The sequence below is a fragment of the Amphiura filiformis genome, chromosome 14 (genome assembly GCF_039555335.1).
Source record: "Amphiura filiformis chromosome 14, Afil_fr2py, whole genome shotgun sequence".
Classification (NCBI taxonomy): Eukaryota; Metazoa; Echinodermata; class Ophiuroidea; order Amphilepidida; family Amphiuridae; genus Amphiura; species Amphiura filiformis.
Window position 1 is genome coordinate 25831921 of NC_092641.1, and position 27913 is coordinate 25859833.

The window sequence follows — 27913 nt, forward strand, 5'->3', positions numbered from 1 at the left end:
TCAGCGGATGTTTATTATTGCTCTGAAGATATGTTGTTGCCAGTGATGGTGAGACACCTCCGATGACATCTGAGGTATAGATGACATCAAACAAGAATCCACAACATCATCTTGTTGGAAAACATGGGTGATATAATTCTGAATTGGACAATTCTTTGTATCTTGCAAGTGCACTATGAAGACCATCTTAGTCTTAGATAAATGGCATGTCTTGGCCTTTTTGCGTCGACATCTCAGCACATCCCAAACTGTGTTAACATGTTCCTCATTAATTGTATCCATATCACAATGTTTATACAATAGTAAAGTAGAGAGAATTGATGAAAATGATCAAAACAATTGCGATAATTCTCTATGCTGAATTACCAATCAGCTTTTTAAATTTTACTAACAAAAAAAGCGCAGTGATTTCTAGTGCGCTATGCACAGGCACAACGCCTAGACATTGATCGACAGCCTCAGCATACTTTACAGGTTGTCATTGACCACTACGGCCCCACATCATTCCATAAACCATTTAACAACAAATCAGGGACTTTGCTGCTTCAAGAGTGCACACCCTAGACATTCCACAAATAACTTTCGCAACCATGATCAGCTCCCCGAGTTTCGTACGGGTTACAACAAGACAATTAGCAGTAAGTTCTTTGTCCAGAGGATTTTCAAGTTAACTCAATTTTTCCACGAGAGCGTACTTGGCACCGCCGGGGTTAGAACCCGCAACCTCTCGCACCATGATAGTCGAACGCCTTATCGATTGAGCTAACTTGACTGCTACAAACCAACTCAAACTTTTTCATGTTCTAGCATGGACGAAAAAGAGCAAGTGGTGCAACATTTTAAGTTGCTTTATCATGACAAACAATGGAAAGTGCAGAATCACATAATTTGGGCTTTTTTGCGCATTTTAAGGATTGTTTTAATAAATACGGGTGCCACATTTTGCCATCCAATGTATCAATTAATTAAACAGAAGAGAATAATCTTACCATATCTTTCATATATGTTTTCTCCAAGGCATTCCATATTTCTTCATCCTTATACTGCATAAATGGGTCCAAGTTGTACCTGAAATGTGAACATAAAATAACATCATCATATTTATCATTATTTTATAACCACTACTTGATCAAAAGCATAATTATCATGTAACTTACATGTACTTATAATTCAATTGATTACAATTTTTTCAACCACAGTGGACACACAACAATTTAACCGCTCCATTTTCGGCAATCCTGGGATCCCCTACTTTACCTTGGTCCTGTCAGATAAACTGAGATGTCATACGGCATTTACAACAACGTGCAAAACACATCAATTTTAAATTATTTGCCCATTTCAATACAGGAAAGACACCAGATGTCTTGTTTCCCTCTCTCTCAAGTGTAATTACAGGTCAGTGCAGTATGAATAATGGGTTATTCCATTTAAAATCCACACTAGCCCTGTGGAAGATTTAGCTAAAGTCTTCCACAGAGGGAGTATCAATTTTGAATAGAATAGACAATTGGGTAACTTCCATTTGTAATATTCACACCAGTTGTGGAAGATATAGGTAATGCCATAATACAAGAGGAGTATGGGTTTCAAAACTCTGACCAATTACATTTTGAAAAACATACTCCATCCGTGGAAGATATTTCCAAAATCTTCCACAGGGGTAGTGTGGATTTCATCTAGAATAGCTCATATTGTATAACCTCTTTGCAAAGCCTACATAGCTTGTGTGTAAATTGATCTGTGTTGAGCAATATATAGCTTTCAGATTTTCCAGTGAATAACACTGGATCCTGTGGTATATTATTGCTAGCTTTGAGCGTAAATCATACTGAGCTGATATTGGGCTGTTCCTATATGTCCTTAATCTCCTATACAAGGCACTGGGCATTAACACTCATGTGGGAGATTAAGGTCAAGTCTTCCATTGGGGTGTATGCATTTCAACTGGAATAGTCCATTGACATTGTTTATCTTGATTTAACTGTTTACTTGTCTCACCAGTACTCTCCAAACACTATCCCCCTTTACCCCCATCCCTAAATCAACAAAACCCCTATTATAATTCTTACCTAATAGTTCCAATGAACAACACAGGATCTTGTGGTATAATGGATAGTTTTGAGCGCAGATCATAGAGCCCTATGGCGCTGATATCGATATCGTCAATCTTGATTTCACCTTCTTGTTTCTCTACTAGTCTGAATAGGCTCACACCCAAAGAAGATTTGCCTGAATAGGATATAGAAGCAATGGGTTATTCCAGTTGAAATCCATACACCCCTAGACATGACCTTGATCTCCATCACAGGGGGTGTAGATTTCATATGGAGTCACCCATTTAGGTTACCTCATTTGAAATTTACACCACCTGTATGGAAGATTAAGGTCTTGTCTTCCACAGGGGTGTAGCTTTCAAATGGAATAGCCCAATGTATGACATGGTCAGATCTAAACAGTAAATGGCAGCAATTGTGAAATTAAGATACATATATATTTTGATCTGTATAGAGGTTGTGCATGAAATTATTGATTGGCTCCAAACAAAGGATATGAACTGGTGTCCTTCACCGTAATAACGGCGCTGTGCAGTCCATTCAATCAAATGTTGTCATCAACCTATTTGATCGTAGTGCATTTGTAATGTGTGTGAGATGAACTGTCGCAGTAGATTGCAATCATGATTTTGTTGAATGCATTTGAGTAGTCCGCCATATTTACGGTATGACATGTCATATGCACAACCTCTAAAATAGCGCTTTTCAGCCTACAACACTGGACAAAGTATGTATATATTAGATCACCCAAGATGTTTTTTGAAGCTTCAAATAACTGTGCAGTCATTATATGGAATTCACTTATGAAACATGTTGGTTTCTAAGGTGCTGCTTAAACCCTTCCCTACCCCAACCACTTCCCCTTTCCCACAATCAATGTTGGGTACTTCCATCACATACCACAATTTATATTTGGAGCCAGAGATAAAAATACTACTTTGTGTCTGACATCACTTGTCAATCAAACTCTGAAACAATATCTTTGCGAGTTGTCGTAATGATTGAAATTCCTAAACGCTGTGGTAAAATAGCATGCCCTATGGTTAATTTTACACCTTCAAATATATTAATAGTCTCTAAATTTAGGTCTTAGTAATAGGAAACATTATTTCCTTACCAACAATGCCTCAAAAACTTGCTTTTTAATACCATTTTAGTACCATAATTTTTCGCCATTTTCTGTGATTCCTTTTCTCTAATGAAGGCACCAGATGAATCAATCTTCCTTTTATGTGCTACTAACCAATCAAAGGTCATGGAGAGTTTGATTGACAGTGACATCAGATGCAAACTAGTCTTTTTAATTCAGTCTCAAATTGTAGTCTCAAAAGCGCTGCTGTTTTGTAGTGAATATCAAAATCGGTTCACATCTTCCACCATTGGCTGCCTCAGGCGCACCATGTCTGTACTTAGATTGTGAATAACTAAACAGCACTTGAACGGATTGGGCCATCCATGGATTTGAACCAGGACCCTTCTATTTACTTACCAGAACCTGTTCTGCCCACTATTCCTATCTTTTCTTTTGGATTTGCTTCAAATGAAATCCCTCGTAAAACTAACGGCAGATTGTCACGGTACCTCATCTTCAATTTCTCAAACTTTATATGACCTTCTTTGGGCCAGTCTGCTGAAGGTTCATGACCTTTGATCTTTGGTGGTGCCTCCGATGTTAAATTCTAAAATACACAAAAGCAACAGGAAGGAAAATGTTAACATATGATGAACAAAGTTGAAAGTATTCACGGTCCAGTAGCTCGAAAATTCAATGGTCACTAATATTAGGCATATCACCCCAAAAATAAGCGCAGCAGAAACATGTTATTTAATGTTTCTACATGAATGAGCTTTATTAAAGTATCAAAAATCAAAAAACGGAATTGAAATCGGTCAATGCATTGTGATGTAGTGTCAATTTTAAGATGCTCGTAAATGGAATTAAAACCTGCCACAAATGGCTATAATGACAAAATTGGCACATTTCGAGATTTTGAAGGTTTATTTGTACCCTTGCTTGAAGAAGCAGTATCACAAGTTAAATGCCTATCTTTCCGTACTTCGTTAAAGAAAACAAAATTTAAAAATCTATCATTGAATAATTATAATAAATTAACCAAATATACTATTTTAGCTATTTCAGCCAATCTGCAGACAAATTAAAGGTGAAAAAATGACTAAGTTCAGCTAATTAATATGCAAAATTGATGCCAATAGAAAACCGTATATGATATCAGGGTGCGGTTTTTTTGCACACATATGTATACAAAGTTATTTCAATTGATAACAAAAAATACACGAAAAGTAATTAATTATGCAAATTAGCTAATTATGTATTCATGATATTATTATGTAAATTAGGCATGAGTAGTTTTGGGTTTTTTCAATATTTAATGAAAGTCTATCCATTCACCATAAATTTGTCAAGTATCAACCTGTTATGATGTTGAATAAAGAAACTGCAGTTAATTACTTAAATAAAATACAAAAAAATACAAAGTTTGACATTTTGACGATGTCTGAATAGAATTTTCATTTTTTCTGTAAACATGGTATGTGTCACCATTGCTCAAAGCTAAATCCGAAAAGTAAAAATAAAATTCATTTGCAATGAGACTTTAAATTAACATTTTGTTATCTGGATTAACATGGGAAGACAAATGGTAAAAAGAACAGCCATTCTACTACATCGCGTATACAAAAATAGTATGGCCTTGGACACACACAATGGCTTAGAGCTATTGTGGTTTGGAAAATTACTCCCTAAAAATTTCTTTGATAATGTTTTGTTTTTAATTAGTTTTACTCAGGGCAAGGGAAGTGCTTCATTCGTTGTCAACGGAAATAATTTACATGCTAAGAAAGATTAATATTTCAGCTAAATGGTGGTAGGTCCCTTTATTTCAATAGGCCTATATTTACTGATTTATGAGCGATCTTCAAAAATCCATAAAAACAGGCAGTAGCTCTTAAACAAAACAATATTTAATTTTTGTGGACCCGATGGTAGCCTCGGAAAGTCTTCACACACCATATATTAAAAATTCAAACATTTTGGATAAATGAAGCATTATGAGGAAATTCATTTTGTGACATGATGTTTTCTAAAATTGGTCAACTTTGAAGCGCACGCTTTTCAATTCACTATTATGCTTGCATGCACAGTGTGGCAGAATTATTGTGCAGCCACTGTGACATACATATTAATATATTGCTTTTTGTTAGTTTACTTGCTTGTTTGTCTTTTCAGAAAACATCACTTTGAAAATTGAGTCGCCATTTGAATAGAACCCATTTTGTATACAATGTATAGGAAAATTGTGCACCCTGAATCTTATGCACAGGTTGTGTAGATTTCAAATGGAGTTACCTGAATGGGTGACTCCATTTGAAATCCATACACCCCCATCTGGAATAGGCAATTACAAGAAATTCTTCAGCAATGCCATTATTGCCACAAGTCTCCACATACCTTGATATAATCTACGATTCTTTCTACTGACGCAAAATGTGCGTCTACATCTGCAGTCAATCGGATGGTGTATTGGAATAAACCAAGAAACTAAAGAAAGAAATTAAAACAAAAGTAGAAACAGATTATCAGACATTGGACCATTCCATTTGAATCTGCCATACCCCTGTGGATTATTTGAGAAAAGTCTTCCACAGAGGGAGTATGTTTTTCAAACGGAATTGACTAGGGCCAACTGTTTTGAAACCAATACTCCTTCTGCATATGGCTTCACTTATATCTTCCACAGCTGGAGTGAGTATTTCATATGGAAGTGACCCAATTGTCTATGCTATTTTGAAACCCATGCTCCCTCTGTTGAAGATTTTGGGTAAATCTTCCACAGGGGGTGTGTGGATTTTAAACAGAATGGCACATTTGAGTTATGTATTGGTCAATACACTGCAAAATATTAAGTTATCACAAGTTTGAGTTGTCATATTTTTTTAACAGAATTAATTAAAAGGGCATTTCGTGATCCACAGCCTCATCCCCCACTTTTCTCAAAAAAGTTGAGATTTTTATATCACTGGAAACCTCTGGCTACATAATGTTTATGTACAAAATATTTCTTGCAGATTAATTCGCTTAGCAAAGATATCGTGAAATTTGAATTTCGCTCTGGTGCACCAGAACGAAATTACAACGCATTGTCTATGGAGCAGTGTAATACACATAATCATGCATAACTTATGTAACGCAAAAATCGGAATCAACTGAAATTTTGGGAATAGGTTTTTTTCGTGGATATCTAATGAAAAATTACATAAATAGAGAATGCTAAAATCACGAAATACTCCTTTAAAACCAATAAAATTATTAAACATACTTTTAAAAAAGTCTGTTAGCTGAAGAATGATATCACGTTTGTCTAAAAATTATGATAGAGAACTTGTATATCATTTAGGGATTCAATCATGATTCCACCATTGTTCATCACCGATTAACAATGATGCGTCCGCGTCGTCTGCGTGGTTCACAAGGGAAGTGAACCATGCAGACAGACGTCAGTTGTTAATCGGTGATGTATAATCGTGTTACATGATTGAATCCCTTTCAACAACGAAAACAAGCTGAAGATTATCTAATTCACATGAATCTTTCATTCGGAATGTCTGTTCGTCATTAGCCACTCAACCTTACAAAAAGGTCAGTGATTTCTCTGTTGATATCAGCAATAAAATTAAAGAATAAAGCAGTAATATTTAGCTGCTACTTCCAACATAAGAGAGTGTTTACGCATAAGTTTTAGGCATGACAAATTTAACGTGCTCACACATAACGCGTAACTATGCCTTCGGGTCTGGACTGTCGATTCATCACTGATAACGCTTGGCTCCTGTACAAAGGTATAGGAAGAGTTGTTAAATCTAATTTCTTATTATTAAAATAACTGAATGAAACTTGGAGCAATTTGAAAATAAGCAATTTCAAACAGATTATGCAGTGCAAAATTGCATAGCACAATATGTTCAGTCAGCATGTCTCATTGCAGCAGCACATGCAGTCAGCAGCCAGGGGCAAAAGAAGAGGGGCAAAATAAGAGGGGCAAAGGAAGAGGGGGAAGGGGGCAGCTGCCCATCTGTGAGAAGTCTTACCGAGGTAGCATATGACAGAGATAGCCCTGCTAATGCTGGTGGTATTCATTACGTTTCACTACCTGGAGAGAATTGATCAAAAATTGAATTCCCTCCTGAGGTTCGTATCTGTCAATGAGTTGACCAAATCACATGAATGTCATTATAGCTAGAGGCAGTATATAACACAAATGGGTCAATGAGTTACATAAAAATGACCTTGTGTGGTATTTGGTTCCCAGGATGTGAGTTTTGCCTGAGGCAATTTGTGGTTAAATGTTGATCCCTCACTACAAGAGTTATTACCATTGATTTGGTTGAAAAAGGAGGAGAGACATGATCAAATCTCTGCAGGTAACAAACGTAATGTTCGCTGCAGAAGTGATGATGTAACAGGATGAACTACCAGAGCAATAGGTGAATACAATTTTCAAATATATCGCCCTGTACTGTGTTTGTCTGCAATCATAGATTAAATACAATACCGCTCTTATCAAAGATACTAATCTTACAGGTGCGAATGATCAGCATGATATTAATATTCTATAGAATTACGATTCAAGTCTTTTAACTGTTCTTTGACATCAATGCAGAGGTACCGCATGAACTAGTGCAGTGCGATATATTCATAAAATTTTATTCGCCTTTTACTATGGTAGTTAATCCTGTTACATCATCACTTCTATGGTGCATAAGTCCACCTTTCTTTATTTCTTTCTTCTCATTTCTTTTTCCTTCCTTTCTTTCTTTCCTCCTTTCTTTCTTTTTTTCTTTTCTTTTCTTTTTCATTCTTTACTTTCTTCCTTTATTTTCATCACTCTCTCTTCCTCTTTCTTTGCATTTCATTTAATATCTAGAGTTTGTCTCGATCGCTTTCGCTCAAGCGCTGTTTTAATTTATGCGTTGCGCCATTTCTAGTACGCACCATTTAACATCGCGTTTCTCATTTTTGTTTTCCGCGCTCGCAGACATTCTCTATTTTGCTCACTTTGATAAAGTACTTTTGTACAAAACGTCAGTGTATAATTTAATATTAAAACATCGTTGAACAACACCATTTTGTTCAATTACTTTTCACTTTTTACCATGCGATGTTACGTGGGACTCTTTAACTTTTAGTCATCAGTAAACACAGCACACAATGCTACAGTTATCATTAGGAACAATGTAAGAATATCTAATTGAAAAGCGGGCTATTAGTATTAGCATCTATTAGCTATGCAAAACATGCACTCATACTAACCGTTATAGTATATGACAATGCCAGTCCTGCTAATGCTGGTGGTATATGACCATGACTAAACACAACACACAATGCAACAGTCATTGTCAGTAGCGATGTAAGAACGTCTAATCGAAAACCTAGCCATCTATTAGCTATGAAAAACATAATCTTAGGTACGGTGTTCTCATCAATCAGTCTATGAAACCTAAAATGTGACAAAAAATGTGGCAAAAAATGTGACAAAATGTGCTGTTAGTTTATGCTTAATTAATCATGTTAATTATTATGTTTGATACAATTTATTACATCGCCATGATTTATGCCCACCCCCCCCCCCTTTTTGGTTTCCACAGCAGCCATTTAAAAAACGTTTGAATAAAATTAGCAAAAAAATTGTCTATCTGGAACACAAGCAGTCAAAATATTATTGTAGGTAAAAGTTTACTTGTAAGCTGATTTTATTTACAAAAATTCATTTTGGGCGGTCATTTTGAGATTTGAGGGTCAAGACGGCCATTTTGAATTCAAAAATTTGTTCAGCTGAATTTGTTGCTGTTCTTCTTCTTTTTAGGTTCCGTCGTCAGGGTGGCTTTATAAATATGCCACATTTCGCCAACACTAGTGCTTACTTCAATACTCTAAAAACATGTCAGTAACCAAGCAGTTGATCAACTGACACAACAGCAAAATGCAGACATGGAACAGCTTCCTGGACCACATGTCACAGCCCAATAAATGGCACCTAGCAGACGAAATACATGAGATTGATAATTTTCAAAATGTGAAATTGATAATTTCCAACATGTAAGTGAAAAGTGTGGAACAAGACCTGTTTCCTGAAGAAAGTGAGTGAATGGTGATAAGCAGCACCGTTTTGGAAATTACCATCCATGCAAGGATTTTGAACACAATCTCACAGATTTCTTTTGCTGGGTGCCAATTATTGGGCTGTGACATGTGGTCCAGGAAGCTGTTCCAAATTAGTGTACTTTGCGTTGTGTCAGTTGTACAACTTAATATCATGGCATGTAACATAACAGATATGTGATGATGGGGTAGAACTTTTTGAATGACCCTCGTACATTAGATTATCCATGTTGACATACAAAGAAACAGACACACAAACACAGACATCAAACACCCCTCATTCTTACTTTCTCATAAAATCATCAGATTTTCCATACGCATGAACAGTTGATAAGCTTTGTACTGTCGTCATAAGATGTGCAAACCATGGTGAGCGTGATATGTTATCTACACGCTTTATGTGAACGATGGTGCGGTTGAAAAGCGCTACCAATATGATTATGAAAGACACCAAGAAAGCTACAGCGATGAGAAACCATGGAAATACCATGGCAACAAGTCCGAAGGTGAAAAGCATACGCAGCACGTTTTCAGTCCAGGAATCCAAGCAGAATGGAAAGGTTACATCAGCTGTAAAATAATGAATGCAAGATAACTGATTGATTGGTATAAATGATACTGGTTATTATCAAAGACAGAGATAAAAAGATTTTATCGCGTCTGACGTTACTGTCGATTACGATCCTTGATTGGTTATAATTAATAGTGTGTAAAAGGAAGGCCGATTTGTATATGTGGTGCCGATTGGAGAAAAGGAATAGCAGTAAATGGCGAAAAATTCATAACCTCATTAATATACGCGAAGCCTGTAATCCAATCAAAAGAAATTGATTGCCTGACCGCGCACTAATTGCGAGGTCATTAATAACTCACAATGACTCCGAACGCGCAACAATGACTTCTGCATGCGCGTGCGTGTATAAGCTAAGCGTTATGGCAACGCACACGCCTACGCGATGCCGTTGACATGGTGCCTTCACGAAAGAAAGTTTCCTACTATAAAGACCTAACTTTTGAGATGGTTTGTGTGTTTGAAGGTGCAAAATTAACAATAAGCCTCCCGGTTATACCGCTGCGTTCAGCAAGTCATCATCACAACACTTGTAAACAAACCGTGCTCGAGTTTGATTGACAGATGATATTTTTATCTCTGTCTTTGATAACATCTTTTTGGCACTCTTTGGCCACTCAAGCTCGCACAGCTGATTTATTTGTGTCATGAAACATATGGTGTGTGGTATATTGATTGATTGATTGATTGATTGATTGATTACCTTCATCCATATCTTTAGAGAACTGGTTCAATCTCCACCCAGATGTTGCAGTATTGATTAATTGATTGATTGATTAATTGGATTGATTGATTGATTGATTGATTGACTACATGATTAGTTCTTACCTTCATCCATATCTTTAGAGAACCTATTCAATATCCTCCCAGATGGGGTGGTATCAAAGAAATTCATCGGACAGGAAACTACTTTGTTGAAGACCTTATCATGGAGATGAGTTGTTGCACGTAGAGTTGTCTGAAATGTAAAAGCACAAGAAGAACTAGTTTGACTCCTGAAACATACCTGAATAAATTTGCAAATAAACTCATTAATATTTATTAATAAGCAAGTACATGTAAGTTGACCCGCACAGGCTACTTTGCCATCGAACATGCTATTTTCCCTACCAGCCCGTCCAACGGACACTCTGAAAATGTTGCCAGTATAACTAGTGGTGTACCGACTGTCAAGAACCCGGGACAAAATTAACAAAATTATTGATGTGCATCTTCTGTTTGGCCTGTTGTAGGCCACAACTAGCCTTTGTAAAAACTACTGGTTTAAATAGCGTAATCAGAGCACCCATATATAATCTGATATATCCGTAGATCTGGGTTGTCTAAGATACTACAACTCACCATAACTAACCTTTGTGAATATTACTGATTTAAAAAGAGTAATCAGTATGAGGGCTGGTACAGAGCATCTATAGATAATCTAAACATAGATGTGGGTTGTCTATAAGATACTACTGTATATCTATCTTGAGTCACCGGCGCTAGCTTTGAAGTTCAGCGTGTTCTGCGTTAGCTTAGCTTTACTTGGTATGTGTACATACCTTTACGCGCGTGAACAACATGCCACATATGTACACACAAGAAACCATGCTAAGCTAACGCAGCACACGCTGAACTTCAAAGCTAGTGCCAAGGACTCGATGGCTCAGTGGTTACGGCCGTTGCAGGGCACGGTGCCTCAGTGGTTACGGCCTTGGGCTCATAATCTGAGAGCTTGCTTGACGTACGTGGGTTCGATTCCCCGTCCCACCACCGTGTTGCGCCCTTGGGCAAGGCACTTGCTTGCCTCACCCCACCCAGGTGCAATGGGAAGCTGTTGGGGGTACTCACAGTCGTTGTACTGATGGACCCTGCGCCACTTGTAGGCTGCAAACGTGGTTCCGACATATTCTAATGACGGCGGATTAAATGTAAAGCGCTTTGAGGCTGTTTACGGCATAAAGCGCTATATAAATATCTACATTTATTTTTTTATTTCAATATACAGACTATACTCATCATGAGTCCATGACTAACCTTTGTGAATACTACTGATTTAAAGATTGTAAACAGTATGAGTGCTGGTGCACAGCAGCCATAGATAATCTGATAAAACCATAGATCTGAATTGTCTAAGATACTACCAGGATCCGCTGATGATGTGCTATTAGATGAAAGTAATGATGCATCCTGAAAAACAAAACAAAAAACATTTTAGCATAAATGGGCTATTCCACTTGAAATTCACACTACCCCTGTGGGAGATTTTGGAAATACCTTCCACAGGGGGAGTATGTTTTTCAAATGTAATTGGTCAGAGTTAATCATTTTGAAACCCACACTCCCCCTGTATTATGGCTTTACCTGTATCTTTCACAACTGGATTGAGTATTTCAAATGGAAGTTATCCAATTGTCTATTCTATTTGATACTCTTACTCCCTCTGTGGAAGACTTTAGCTAAATCTACCACAGGGGTAGTGTGGATTTTAAATGGAATAGCCCAATGAATAAATCACTTTAGAATCACGTTTGGGATAGGTATCTGTCCAGCACAAATTAAGTGAACAGTTTCATCTGTAGGATTGGTTTGGTTATCAGAAAATTATTAGGTAAACAAATCCAGAATATTACTCATGTCTTTTAGCTTTCGCCATCTAGGATGATGACTTTTTCAACAGTGACTTGATTCTCTGCTTCTCCCATGGAAAACGGCTGTCGCCTCATTCCTACATAAGCGAAATAGGGAGAGCGTTTGGCATACAGCTGAAAGAACACCACAAAGATGTTGAGAAAGCGGAAAATAAGAAATACACCTGCGCAAGACGAAAAGAATCTACCACAGACTCAATAAATCGGCAATTACAGACTAAATCGCCGCAGCAAACCATGTCATAGATTGGGATGGAGCCACCATACTTGACAAGGGAGCAAACCAATTTTTAAAAAAAGTCAGGAAGGCAGACTTGTTCCCTTTGACAGATATGAGAAATGGGTAAGTGCAATGGATGGAACAACCCAGACCAAGAGAATTCCAGCAATGCACCATGGGAAGGTGTGAGGGTCCAAACTTTTTGTTTTGTTTTGTTTTGGCTTTTTGGTGTTTTTTTTAAATAGCACAACAAATAAATTTTTCATTAATTAATAATAATAATCCAAACTTTTATAATATTTTGCAGTAAATCTTTGACGAGAGCGTATTTTAAGCGTACACCACATATTTACTGTGTTAAAAACAGGAAGCCCCGCTTGCCCAGTTATCCACAGAAGAACTGACTTAAATCTGTTGCTTTGATGACAGACAGAACAGAATTAAAATGGATAAATTCTAACCTTTAATAATTCCCAAAGGAACTTGAACCAAAAGTGGGGCTTTCATTTTAAACCGCACTTGTCTCTGATTGGCTGCTGAGGCGATCTGCTGTTGCCAAGTGCCATACGCATTGTTAGCTCTGACTTTACAACATCACAGTATTACACGCTCGTCAAAGGTTTACAGCAAAATATTATAATCCTGTCTACTTCATTATCACTTACCCCATCACCTTGTTGGAACCAGTAACTGAGCCACCAATTACTAAATATATTACCAAATGTACACAGAACAAAGAGGAACATCATGAAAAAGGTTATGATAAACCCACCACACGCCCTGATATAGGAAAGCAACGTCTGGAATCGGCTTACTCCGGCTTCCACAGCTTCATCCTCAATTAGCCCACCTGTGATAATATGAAACATAAGAATGAAAGTTGGGACTTTTATCGAAATTCCTGACTAGTGTGTTTTTTGCAGGGGGGTGGGTGAACACCAGAAAGTGAGTCATCCTCCCACTAAAACCAACCCCCAAGAAAATTTCAACCCTCCAAATAGTGTCAAATTGAAAATTGGCCAGGTAAAATTGTGTACAATTGAAAAAACTTGACACTTCGCAAGCAGTTGTAACAGTACGTCCACAGGATCTAAATCAGGCTTCCTCAAATAGATTTGTTGAAGCGCCACATGAAATAAAAGAAAAATGCAAAGCGCCACTCAATGCTTTAGCACCGCCGGGGGGAGTCAGAGGGGGTGTCCCCCCTGTGAAGCTATCGATTTTTTTATAAATTTGAGGTGCAAATGACGCCATTTGGTGCAACAATTTGTACCATTTTAGCCGCCGGTCGAGACATATTTTATCTTTTTAAATATTTTTAAATAATTTAAATGTTTTTTTCACAAATCTAAACGGCGCTGCGCGCCACTCGGGAAGCCACGGCGCGCCACAAGTGGCGTGCGCACCGCTATTTGCGGAGCCCTGATCTAAATGATGCCCAGCGGAATATTGTTGTCTTTGCCCACTCAAAAACTGACCCTGATACCCTAAACATTTAAAATACTTGGACCCAAAAAGGATTTTTTACCAAAGACTATAAAAATTATTATAATGTTCCCTGACACAGGACAGAGACACCAGAGTCAGGAATCCTGTAAAAGGAATAATTTTTCAGTTGAGAGTTCTTGCTTTTGCCAATTCATCTTTGTTGTATTCTATTACATCGCTCATAAATAAATTCTATACAGTTCATTGGTTGATTACCATTCAAAAGTATTTGTTACCATGACAACAATGATAATATCACAAAATATGTTACGACAGCATGTAAACGGCACCCATCTGAGATGGGGTAGTTTTTGCAGCTCATAAAATGTAGAGGGTGTATGTATGAACCGTCTGGTTACAAGCTTGAAATAACAATCGCTGCTTGGTTTAAGAATTGATATAAAATGTTTTGCTATGGAACCACAAGACTGCGGAATTAGGATGTGATTTGTGTAGAAGTGACACTAAACAATATACTGCCCAGATTTGTAGCTAACTACAAGCACAAAAGGTATCCATCATAGTTACAATAGCACTAGGGCGGCAGCTACGGCGTCAATCGTCTGATATCGCCTTTCATGACAGAGAAGCCGCAGTGCGTACTCACATGCATTGTGTGGATTCGTATCACGGCATGGCTGCCAATCAACCACTAGTTGATTGACAGCCAATTTATCAAAGCTTAGTCTGGGATGATGTTCGGCCAATCAGAAGAAATGTACTATGAGGTTGTCGCCACTGGGGTAGCGCCAAGTTGCTTTTTGGGGTCCCACACCCACCAAAATAGAGTTCGGACCCCCTGTTTTTTAATTTTCTGCAAGTTCGGGGGTCCCTACGGACACTGGAGTGTTTAGTTCTAGCGCTACCCCTGGTCGCCAGACGGTTTGTTAGGTGATGAAGGAGCACAAACCAGCTGGGACTGAGACTACCTTAGCCTCAGAAAGAACAAACAGAACAAAGAAACTTCATGCCTGATCAGGTTCAATTTATTGCTTTTATCAATTTTATCTCTCCCAATCCCACATAAAAATTTTTGAATATAAATTTCTGATATTGTGTCCCTAGTGTACCAGAGAAATTGAATTTATTATTTATATTTATATTTATATTTTTGCAATTCAAAAATAATTAATAAATTTACTGAACTTTACAACCTAGTTTCGGGGTGAATTTATTTCGTCTCAAGGTAAAGAGTATAAATTAAGCACTTGGTTCCGCTTCATTTTTTTCATTTTAAGGCCACGCTACCCACGACCAGGGAATTGTCTGACTTCGTCGTAAGTCGGACCTTTATTCAATTTTCCCAAAACCCCTGGTCTGTGACATAAATTTTTGTCACAGACCAGGGGTTTGCGATGAAGTCCGACAAATTCCCTGGCCGTGGGTAGTGTGGCCGACAATAAAGGAAAGGATGAAATAAAATGAATGTCTTATATTGAATGGTGGCAGCGGTGGTCCCTGGTGTTTCTTAACACCAGGGGATCCACCCATCGGAAAGGGTTAGGCGTTCACAAAATGGCTGGCCGAGTATTCCCTGTATCAAGGACGACCAGTTTAAACAGAGGAAGTAAGGCGCGGGGACGCGCCTTACAAGGAGGGGGGAACATGTCACGGAGGTATAAGTGCATTAGTGTTATAGAGCCTGCTACATGTAGCATCACCAAACCCTCTACTACATACCTTCATATTTCTTTTCTTCGACCATTGATATATCGGACGAAGAGCTTAGGAAGTCTGATCTCACATCCTTCTTGCTTCCGATCTCATCCATTGATGAAGTCAAGCTATGATGACTTGTCCCACCAAGACTTGTCTTTGATTCATGATTGCTGCTTTTGTCCACCAACTTATCATCCTTGTCTTCACTTTCGTCCAAATGGAATTTTTGTATTAGATTTGCATATTCCCCATCTTTGGTCATTAAGTCATTGTGTTTACCCTCCTCGGCTATTCTACCATCGCGCATCAGTATGACGTAGTCACAGTCCGCCAAGTACTGTATGAGAAGAACATGATATATACATGTTAGATATTCCGTCAAATTACGGTGAAAGTAAAAATTGTTCAACACTTCATTTTCTGCGCTTTGCCAATTTTGAACTGTTTCCCCTGTTTTTAACTTGTGATTCTAAATTTCCTTTAAATTAAAATTAAATTTTGGATTTATATCCTTACACTGACCTAAACACAAAAGGAATATATTTGTGGGTTGTTACTTTCACGGTAGCAGCTTGGAATGCAAAAAATGTGAAAATAAATGTGGCACAAAAATTTCCACTTTTGCAGTTACAAGTAGTACTCATTCCTTACTTAAGGTTTGACACTATTTTAACGTGTTGCGATTTGGTAGTTCACAGCATCTTGCAAATGGTAGTCAGCTTTGGCAAAAATCGCATTGCTCATTTCATAGCGAGTGTGTAGAAGAATTCAAATATCACAGATATACTTTTGTAGGTCATGTGTTTCTTGAGTTATGTTGTAGGAGGGCTGAAACACCTTCAACACTTACATAAACATACATAACTCATTAACAAAGATAAATCAAACAAGGTTTGAAAGTATATGGTTTGTAGAATGAACTTTTGCAAAACATCAAAGTGTTATTTTTCAATAATATATTGATTTACATAATGAAAATCGATATGTTTTGGCTGCTTCGACCAACAGTACTTGTCTACCCTTAATACCTCCAGTGAGCTTTTCTAAGGCCTAAAAAAGATGTTTGTATTGCACAAAATAGTCAAGGTCCGGAGGTCAGTCGGTTCACTTTTTGCGTCGGTCAGAAAAAGGCAATACAAATTTCACTTTTAGGCCTAACTCATGTTTGAGCACCCCAGTTCAATCGCATAAATTATTCTATGGTCAAATACCACTGTTCAGTGTTACCATGGACTAAGTATATAGAGCACGTAGTGCGATGGACTTGAAACTCCGCTTTGTCGACGTGAGGCCAGGCGATCGTCACGCTTGCAACATGTGGCCGTAGATGGCAGCAGCATTTTTCTTTAATTAGCATATTCGTGACGCCATGTAAAAGTAAGTCTCCACAGCACTACGCATATTTTTTTACGTAGATTTTAGTACTATCGTGGTGGCAGCAGCATTTTTCTTTACTTTTCCAAAATGGCCCCGCCCGGGAGACGCCATTGGACGCCATGTTAGTGCTGGGTAATACACAGGGAAAGCCGACGCTGTCGCCACCTTTTTGTATAGCGCTAGCATATGAGTTGCAACGGCCTGGTGTTACATGGTTTCCTATTTTCCTACCTAAAATTTTGATGGATGTTATTACCAAAGCATTTGTCTATACCCTTTCTTACAAACCAAAAGCAGTTTTGGTTTTGATTACGGTTTCTTACATAATCCTTGGTTTGAAGTCACCTTATCAAAGTAGACAAAAATAATTTTGCAGTGCAATATTTACAAGCAGTAAAATCGAACAGGTCCATCTACATTTGAAAGCATGGTTTAGATGGTCAAATAAATCCTAAGGTTATTTCACTGTGAAAGAATTAGACCATCAAAATATTTGCTTCACTTAATAGCTAGGGATAAAACCGGACTCATCTCAGTGGAGGTCACTTCACATCATCCCCAAGTCACATGGTTTAGGAATACCAAGAATATTCGTATATGACTTGGGGATGATTTGAAGTGACCTCTACTTCAGATAAGCCTGTTATTTATTCCTAGCTATTATGTAAAAAGAGACACATGTAGATGTGGATCTTTTTTGATGTACAAAATATAAACCTACCTGTAGTTGATGAGTGACAAATACAACTGATTTTCCATTCCCTTGTAACGCATCTTTGATGCAATGTCTAAAGATGTGCTGTCCTACGTGAGTATCCACTGCACTCAAAGGATCGTCTAATAGGTACACATCAGCATTTGAGTAAAGCGCTCTTGCCATACTAACACGTTGCTTCTGACCACCACTGAGGTTAATACCCCTTTCACCGATCTGTAAAAAGTATATTTCGACAAAGGTATAGCTCTACAATTTAAACAGTATTGAAGTTATCATTAACAAAGCTCATAAAATAAGTTGGTGACAAGGCGATTCAATAAGTTTATAGTCAAATGTACAAATGTGTGCATCCATATCAAAAGAATGCACTGCTCGGTTGCTACATATATCTCTTTTTACATAATAGCTAGGAATGAATACCAGATTCATCTCAAGTGGAGGTCACTTCAAATTATCCCCAAGTCATGTAGGAAAGTTCTCTGTATTCCTAAACCATATCACTTGCGGATGATTTGAGGTGATCTCCACTTGAGATGATTCTGGTATTTATTCCTAAATGTTACGTAAAAGAGATGCATGTAGCAGCCGACAAGTCAGGCCTCGAAATAACCAGGAGCCATTTACCCAATGGTCATGACATTTTGGCTCCTGGTCCACACCATAATCATATGAACCAGGCTCTACATTTTTTATCAAATAGAGCCTGGTAGTTAAATTGTTTTTTGTATTTAATGTGTACAATTAAAATTTAAATGACTCCTTGGTCTTTAAAAATGGCCCCTAGTTCACTAGATTATCACAGGACCAGGAGCCGCTTTTTCCAAATGTGTGGCTCCTGGTCCAAATCTGCTTATTTCGAGGCTTGCGACAAGTGCATCCTTTTGATATGGATGTACACAAATGAGAGTTCTCCACAGCATAACCCACACACCTGCTCCTTCCCTCAATTACTCTAGCACTTATGCTCCTTTGTTTGCTTGCTCCCTCAATCATCCACTAACCCAATCATTCATTCAATCAATCAAAAATTAATCAATCACTCATTCACAGCATAATCCCCCAACTGCTCCCTCAATAGATTTGAATTGAATCCAAATTCTCACTTGCTCATTTCACCAAACAACTTATCGTATTCATTCCAATAAGCGCCCAGGGCGCTTAACAAAGTCACTTTGGGTGGGCACTTATTTTTTACCTGGTTTACCCAATTTTTTCATAAGGGGCATTTATTGGAGATGAATTTACGTATGTTATAAAAGGGTCCTGAGACATTCTAGTAGCTTTTCTAATGTTAAAAATGTATTGCAAGTTTACACAGGACTTGCAGTCCTCCAGCTATTTCACTGTATCAACATCTATCTGTCACTTTGATGGTACCTGTTAGCAAATTGAAATACCCTGGGTGGGCGCTTATTGGGGTATGGGCGCTTATTGGAATGAATAAGGTACCTCAGTTTCATCTTCCTGCACTAAGATATCTAAATCCTCCTGTAAGCTACAAGTATCAATGGCTTTGGCATATCTCTCCTCATCATAACCTCATCAATCAATCAATCAATCATTCTTACCTCAGTTTCATCTCCCTGTGCTAAGATGTCTAAATCCTCTTGCAAGTTACAAACATCAATGGCTTTGGCATATCTCTCCTCATCATAATCATCCCCAAATAAGATGTTTTCTTTTACAGTTGCATTGAATATACATGCTTGTTGCGAGACGTATGCTATGGAACCCTCTAGTGCTACGGTGCCATTCATTTTCACCATACGGCCTAGCAGGGCGGAGATTAAGGAGCTTTTACCACTGCCGACACTACCACAAATTCCTACAAGAGAACCCTTTATTTGAAAATGAAAAACAAAAACACAATGTTAAATAAGTTTACAGAATATACAAGTGGATATCGCTCATTCTACAAAATCTGGTGCCAATAGCCTTTTTTCCATTCTTTGGTCCACAAACACTTTGTCGAGCATTTAGGGCATCAAATATGTTGTTTTTCTGGTAGAACTCAACGAGATCTACACGGACATATATAGTTTTCCATACTTTAAATGCTTTCTTCAGCCTGATTAACCCTTGCAAAGGCTCAAAAATAGCTAAAAATGCGTTTCCACAGCTCAAGTGTCACATCTAACCCTGAATATTTTCTTTGAATAAATGCGATTTCTTTACATATTTGTTGTTTTTTAATTAGATAACGCACCATCATATTGTTTATCAACATTATTTTTAGTGATTAAAACGTCTTTGTGTAATTCTAAAATAAATTGCACTTTCCACCAAAAAGCTGTGAGCTACGTTACCCCTTTTTAACACACGTTATTGGAAAGAAGTAAAACAGAGGTATCAATGTAATTTGCGGTTTTTGAAAGGAAACACTCGTAGGTTTTTAAGAATCACAGTAAAAATCGTGATGTTGTAGCATTTTTGGCATAGAAATGTTGTAAACATTGAAATTTCGACCGACCATGTTAAGATTGGTGAGCTACGTTACCAGGATTCTATAGTATGCACTTGTATTACATGTACTTCCTAATAATATGTGAAAGCTACCAGTGGTCGAACCCCATTTATATTAGAATTAACCGACATAACGTTCTATCGTTCGCAAATCACATTAAAAACATTAAAAAACAGTGAACTACGTTACTGTGAGCTACGTTACACACTCATTTACGCATCTTCAAAACTTCTATGAAATGGTGAAATCTGTTTTACATTTCACTCAAGTGATCTTTAGTTTGCTTTTTATGACCTTGGATTGAGTAAAACCAGCCCATTTTGGAGTCGGTAACATAGCTCACATTACATTGAGTTTTAGTGTTAAAAAACATCATGACTTCCTGAAAGAAAAATATGCAAGTGGTGTTGGCAATTTTTTACATCTGAAAGTAGTGATACATTTACTCTTAAAAACAAAAAATCAGGTGTTTTTGAACAACTTTTATTTTTTCAATTTTTATAGTGGATTGGCACCGGATTTTGTAGAATGAGCGATAGACGTAGTGGTAGATAAAACTATTTTTTCGCTCAACTGGAACGTTTTCACTAGTCCGACTAGCGTCTTCAGCAGATGGTGATGCTGTGATGATATCTTGTCTACAATCGGGATATTCCTCACTGATGACGTCATATGATTGACAGAATGGCGTCATAGGATGTTACGATGTAGCCCCCCCCCCCCCCCCCCGGCATCAGCAGGTTATCCTAAACAGGATCTATTTCAAGTCCTTGATCACAATTTAGTCTTGGTTTTTGAGTCCTTATGTGGGTGGCTTCAAGAACTCTCCGGGAATACTCTTTTTGTTCCTGTTCGAGCACCTTGACGTTTTCCCAATCAATCTGGTGACATTTGGATCTTGCAACATGTTCCCTGACCACTGATTTGGAGCTGCCAGCAGTAGACTTGTGTTCGCTGAGCCTTTTCTCAAGCTTCCAGTGAGGAATATCCCGATTGTAGACAAGATATCATCACAGCATCACCATCTGCTGAAGACGCTAGTCGGACTAGTGAAAACGTTCCAGGTGAGCGAAAAAATAGTGTAGTGTTGAAGTTAAAACTTTAATTCATTAATTTTATAGAAGTTGATACTTCTTGGAAATTCTACTACCCTCACAACCCATTATTGAAATTCATGCACTGTGATATGTCAAAATGCATCAGGTACGTGAAAGCACTATCTGAAATTCTATTACCCTTACGACCCATTATTCAAAATTGCGCACTGTGACTTGTTAAAACACGTCACATGAGAGCCCATTATTCTGCAATAATGGGTTAACAGGGATGTAAGTAAGCCTGAAGAAACAAACCTGAAAACCTGAATAAAACGCACAAATTCAGGCTAAAAAGCCCCAAAACAGGCTGAAAATAAAAGAAATTGCGTAAATCTGGACTACAAAAAAACCCTGAATTCTGTAAAAATACAGAAAACTTACATCCCTGGGTTAAGCGCCGTAACACATTCTACGCACAGCATTATGCTTGGTTACGCGTGACAATATTTACGCGATACGTGCTGTCACTTACGCGTACGCGCTCCACCTTGAAGTAAACAACTTAAAATATTTGTGCAAAAAAATTATATTTTCTCTTTAAATCACACTATTTTCTGGCAATAGAATAGAAATAAAGGGTGCAGCATTATCCTTTACACGCTAATAATGTGTCCTCGGCAGTAAAAACGTTTAATGGTTTCGGCTGCACCTCACCCATTATATACATTTTTACTGCACACAGATTGCAGACTGCGCCTCACCCATTATTTACATTTTTACTGCCTCGGACACATTATTTGGGTGTAAAAGATAATACATTACACTTTATTTCTGAATTATGTGCTCTGAATGCCCCAACATTGATTTGGCAAAATGATCTAACTTGAAAATCACTGTTTCAAGAAGAAGAATAGTTTGAATACTTGACGTTTTTCTTTTTTCATCAAATAAATTAATAATCACATTTATTATCTTAAAAATTTGGCTTATTTGGTTTAGTAATTTTGAAATGACAACCATTTTTAGGAAGTTTGATTGTTTTACATTGATTTACTTCATAACACAATTAAACACACCCAGGTTAGCGGTACTCTGTACAAATTGCCTATACCGATTCTGAGGACAAGACCTGTGTAACAGTCGCATCCCCTGCTTTGTACACAGAGACCCAGGTCACGGTCTGTCTACATGACAGACAGTGCAGGTCAGTCAGGGTCAGAGGACAGTTGCAATCTGTGTGCTGCCCTCCCCGTAATAAACCTGATGATCACCTTTTTGTACAACCGATATGCAGCTATCAATCATCATGCACAACAGAGTGCTCATTACGAGTCGTAATTTGACGATGTCACAGATCGATGATAGAGCATCCTCACATAACCTAAGTTATGGATTTATCTCAAAATTTAGATCATTTTACCAAATCAGGGCTGTACTATTTTAAGCTCTCCTTATATGACCAATTATGATTAAGTGGCACATTTCTTTTACTACTAATTCCTTCAACCAAATGTGCATAAATAAGAAGCCATCACCCAATAATATACACACCTTTTCAACAACCAAATTCATATCAAAAAGACATGTGATTAAATGTGAGTTGTCATCGAGCAAAATCTCCATTTCTCCATTCTTCTGCTGTTGCTGATTATCTTTCCCTTCCTCTGGCAGCTGTTGCTGTAAACTAACAATACTGGACTCTGATGAGCCAATACTTTCTTTATCCCATGCAAATGTGGCCTTGCTGATTTCTATGGCATGGTCTGGATTCTTGGGCTTGTCTTGAAAGGGCTCCATTTCTTCCATTAACAATACTTCCTGTATAATGTAAATTACATAAATAAATAAAAAATAAATGTTGTTTGATTTAATGTGCGCTTCAGCTAGTAGGCATGACCTAGTTATCAACACACTTCAACAATTATTCCGCTGCCATTAGGATATATCAGAATCATTTCCGCTTCACCAAGTACGCAACTGATGCGCAGGTACTCTCAGCAACTTAGATTGTGAATACCCCCCAGCAGCTCCCCATTTTACACCTGGGTGAAGCAATTGTGAATTAACCTATCTTGCTCAAGGATGCAAATTGAATGATAAATTAAACAATATATGTGACCGTCCAGGTCGAAACGCTCGTAAAGTTGGCCACTGGTCAAATTTGTTTTCTTCTGTGTTTAGAAAATATATATCATAAGCTTTACAATGATATATCATTTGACTTCAAACGATATCCAGAAGCGGAGTTATAACTTGTTAAACTTTGCTCCTTCAGTAAAAGGGTACATTATTTTGGCACTACATTATTTCTCTTTTTCCACATTGCTGGTATTAAATATCAAATGGTCATAATTGGCGGTCACTTCAAATCATCCCCAACTGAACGAGGTTCAGGAATGTCCTCTCATTGTTAATTGTTGGTTAACCCACCACTTGAACAGGATTTAGCCAAAGCAAACGAAGACTTAAGCTTTTTTTATTAATGCTTTACATAAGTATAAGCTTATTATCCTCTTCAACAATAGGATTAAAGATTGGTGTTTGACTGGGCTAAAATGAGAAACATGTCGGACAAATATTAGGGACATATGAATACAACCTCTATGCATATCTTGCACTGTAACTCGAAATACAATTTGCCGACTTTACGAGCGGTTTGAGATGGATGGTCACATATTTGATCTAAACAGTATAAAGACACACACCTGGGCATTCACTTCAACAAATCTTTATCTAGTTGGCTGTTAGCCCATGTTTGATAAGATAAGTGGGTTTCACATCTTGCCAATGGCATTGTTCTGTTCCTGTTAAAATCCATACACCCCCTATGGAACACATGACCTTAATCTCCCACACTGGGGGAGTAACCCCATTTGAAATTCACATTCCCTTTGTGGAAGACTAAGGCCATGGGTCTTTTTATCTTTTCAGTTTCTGTTTTCATTTACGTTTTTGGATGATATTGTTATTTTGAAGTGTTATCCTCCTAGGTGTGACCATTCTTTTTATTTTAGTCTTTTGTCACTTAATACTAATAAGCTGAAGGAAGTGAATATTCGGTTTCGTGAGTTGTGTAAATTTCTGACTTCAAAACTCGAGGTCAGATGGTACATGCTCATTTAGACAAACGAAGTATCTAAATTTTACAGCCCAAAATTTGTGAGAAATTGCACGGCTTCATTTATTTGGCGGGACTTACTTGTAAAAATAGTCCAGCATTGAAATATACTAATAAGTGTTGCCAAGATGTCTTAGGTATACTTATTCGTGCAATCATGCAAAAATCAGTCATATGATTATCTACGAAGATGAAACAGGGAACTATTCTTGCCCAAAAATACACCTTAAACTTTGTGTGTGTGGTAATATGCAACACAAAAGAATTGAGTTCAAGCAAAAAAAAAAAAATTGATTCTACAATTGGAATTGGTAATCTGATAATTTCTTTAGTGAAGATGGCAGACTCGAATCTATTTCAAATGTATATTATTTTTCAGTCAATGACTAGGCTGAGAAGAGAGAGTGTGGGGAATGAGAGGATGAGAGGAGCGGGTTGAGGGGAGGAGATAGCTTAATACCTTACGTTTCTAAACAATAGACTCTCAAAAACTGAATATATAAAAAGACCCCCTCTAGGGAATCCAGTCAATACTCACCTTAATCCGTGGTATAGCCACCAGTGTTTCTGCAATTGCCTTAGCAGCAAAAGGTGTTCCGACAATAATGATACGAACACCATTCAATAATGCCAGGTAGGTGAAAGCCTGTAACGAATCAATAAAACGAGAATCATCAGTATTTGAATCTGAAAATAAATCTTGGTGATTTAAAGTATACTACACCAAACACACAGGGTCTCGGCACATTGGGCTATTCCAGTTGTTATCTATACACCCACTGTGGAACACATGACCTTAATCTTCCACGCAATTGTGTGAATGGGGGCAGGGCCGTTCCGACCATTAGGCCAGCTAAGGCGGTCGCCTAGGGCGGCAAACTCAGAGGGGCGCAAAAAAAGGCGGAAAAAAAAAAAAAACGAAATGGAGAAAGAAAAGGGAAGAAAAAATGAGGGCGGATAAAAAGAAAAAATGGGAGGAAAAATAAAAAGGGGCGAAAAGAGAAACAGAAAACAGGGCGGAAAAGGAAAAGGGGGACCTGAGAAAAAGAAAAGAAACGGGCAGAGAAAAGGAAAGAAGACACGGGCGGAGAAAAAGAAAGAAGAAATGGGGCGGAGAAAAAGAAAGAAGAAACCGTGTCCGGTCCCTCGAAAATACTAAGTGCCGAAGAAGAACAAAAAGTGGGATACAAAATACAGGCGCGGATTCAGGGAGGGGGGCGGCGGGCCCGCCCCCTCCCAAAAAATGAGGAAAGGAGAGAAAAGGGAGAAAAGAAGAACATTTAAAATTTTGCAATTTGAGTTCGGGCCCTTTTTTATTTTAAAAAGCAATGATATATAATGTAAAAATGATGCACCAAATGGCTTCAAATGTACCTTCATTTTGCAAAATTTCCAAACTTATGAGGGGGAACATCCCTCTCAGACACCCCCTGCATATATAAACAACTGTCCGTTTTTGCTTCTGTATTTCACGACCAGCACTTGATGTTTAAACCAATAACAGTGCAAAAAAGTGGCTTCAATTGGCCTGTCATTTCGAAATTTTTATTTTTTCGGGTTTTTACAACTCAAATTTTACACAATAATAGTAATAAATAGTACATCAAATGGCTTCAACTAGGTCTTCATTTTGCAAAAGTTTCTCACTTCTGATGGGGGGCACATCGCCCTCAGACACCCCCCCTGCATATATTTTTTCTCAAATTGCCCCCCGACTGCTGTAGGCCTAGATCCGCCACTGAAAAAATATAGAAAAGAAGGAAAACGGTCGTGGGCAGTATACAAATAGGTCAAAACTGTTGGGTTTTCAAGCGGGTATGCTTTGGTGGGGCGGCAGGGAGAGGCTTTGCCTAGGGCGGCAAAATCCCTAGGAACGGCCCTGAATGGGGGTTACCTGTGTAGGAGATTAAAGTCATGTCTTCCATAGAGGGTGTTTGGATTTAAACTGGAATAGCCCATGAGAACAGCACTGCCTATTAGTAGCCCCAAATGATTCCATAAACTATTTAATTACAATTCAAGGACTTGCAGCCAAGCGGTGCACACCCTACATCTACCACAATGAACCTTCGCAGCCAAGATTAGCTCCCCAGGTTTCTACCAGGACCAAGACAACTTGCAGTACAATAGTTCTTTGTTACAGGCAATGGAAGATGCTAGTGAAATAATGTGGTGCAGCATTGAAACTGCATGAACAAAACCACCTCCTTGCATTGAAACTATATGGACATAACAATCTTCTTTGCCGTTTATTTCAGAATGCACTCAATGTGACTTATTACCATCCTCAATTTCAAGCTACAATCCTGGTGGAATGTCATTGCCACACCATCATCAGTCAGCATGGTGCTAAAATCATACACTTGCTAGAGCTATATGTTATAGTTCCCCATTATATTTGTATACTAGTTTAAAGTTCACATTCAGCTTACACTCTCCACCCCCACCCTGCACCCCAACTTTCAATGCTATAATGTAGAAATGATAACGGTCTTGTCTAAATCAATATTGCAATAGGGGAGCAGGGAAGGATGTTGGCCAATTAATGCTTTGGTATGGCAAGCATTTTGCCAGGATTGTAGCTCATTTTCCCCCTCAAAAGCAATCTAACAACACAACAGGCACAAGAGTCTATTGCCTTACGGATTTGGCAATAACAAAATCCCAAAATAGAAACTAGTCCGCATTTGACCGTTCTGTTAATGAAACTCCAGCACAGCCCATTGCTTAACAATCACAGGCTGTGGGGAGTTTGATTGACAAAATCATCAAATGCAAGCTATTTTTTAATTCTGACCATTATTATAAACTTATACATTTCATTGTTTGATCTTCATTGTGTTTCTTATTCTGTTTGGGCCTGTATCTATAATTTACCATCCTCAATACCATCCGCATTGGCTCACTCTAATGGCATGAAGCATGATGAGGTCTTGTTAATTGAAGCTAACAAACAAACATAAAAATGAGCAAATAAACAAATGAGAAACAAACAAACAAACCTGTGGTACATCTATATCATAGCCCAATGATGTATGAAGGATGATGGTAAATGATGCACTCAGGATAGTAACTACAGGTGGCATACCAGTACTGAGACTTTGTATATAGCCAGTCTTATCTAGAACACTACGCTACAATGTAGCTTTTTAAGCAAACAAACCAACCTGTGGCACATGTATGTCATAGCCCAGTGATGTATGAAGGATGATGGTAAATGATGCACTCATGATAGGCACAACACCAGGGCTGTCAACTTTCACCCATTCAGTGTGAGACTCACGCTTATTTGGGGCACTTTCTCATGTCAAGGTAGTATTAAATTCTCACACAGAGCTGCCAACTCTGTGTGAGAATTTAATTCATATTCATGAATATCTCACACAGAGCTACCAAC

At 38.0% G+C, this 27913-nt stretch overlaps 2 protein-coding genes across 2 annotated transcripts in view; both read right to left on the reverse strand.

Moving 5' to 3' along the window:
• On the reverse strand, positions 1-26861 carry LOC140170472 (ATP-binding cassette sub-family C member 5-like). The gene is made up of 16 exons (XM_072193833.1): positions 26799-26861; positions 25055-25162; positions 22950-23216; positions 19466-19735; positions 17901-18110; positions 15824-16139; positions 13321-13505; positions 11822-11974; positions 10634-10763; positions 9522-9804; positions 8386-8572; positions 5527-5616; positions 3547-3736; positions 2073-2232; positions 990-1068; positions 1-69 (listed from the first exon to the last, which is right to left on the reverse strand). Exons 1-16 carry the CDS (start codon positions 26859-26861, stop codon positions 1-3), a joined length of 2760 nt encoding a protein of 919 aa, XP_072049934.1.
• LOC140169874 (ATP-binding cassette sub-family C member 5-like) overlaps positions 1-27913 on the reverse strand; it is a 171089-nt gene that overhangs the window by 135078 nt on the left and 8098 nt on the right. The gene's annotated exons all lie outside the window — the stretch shown is intronic.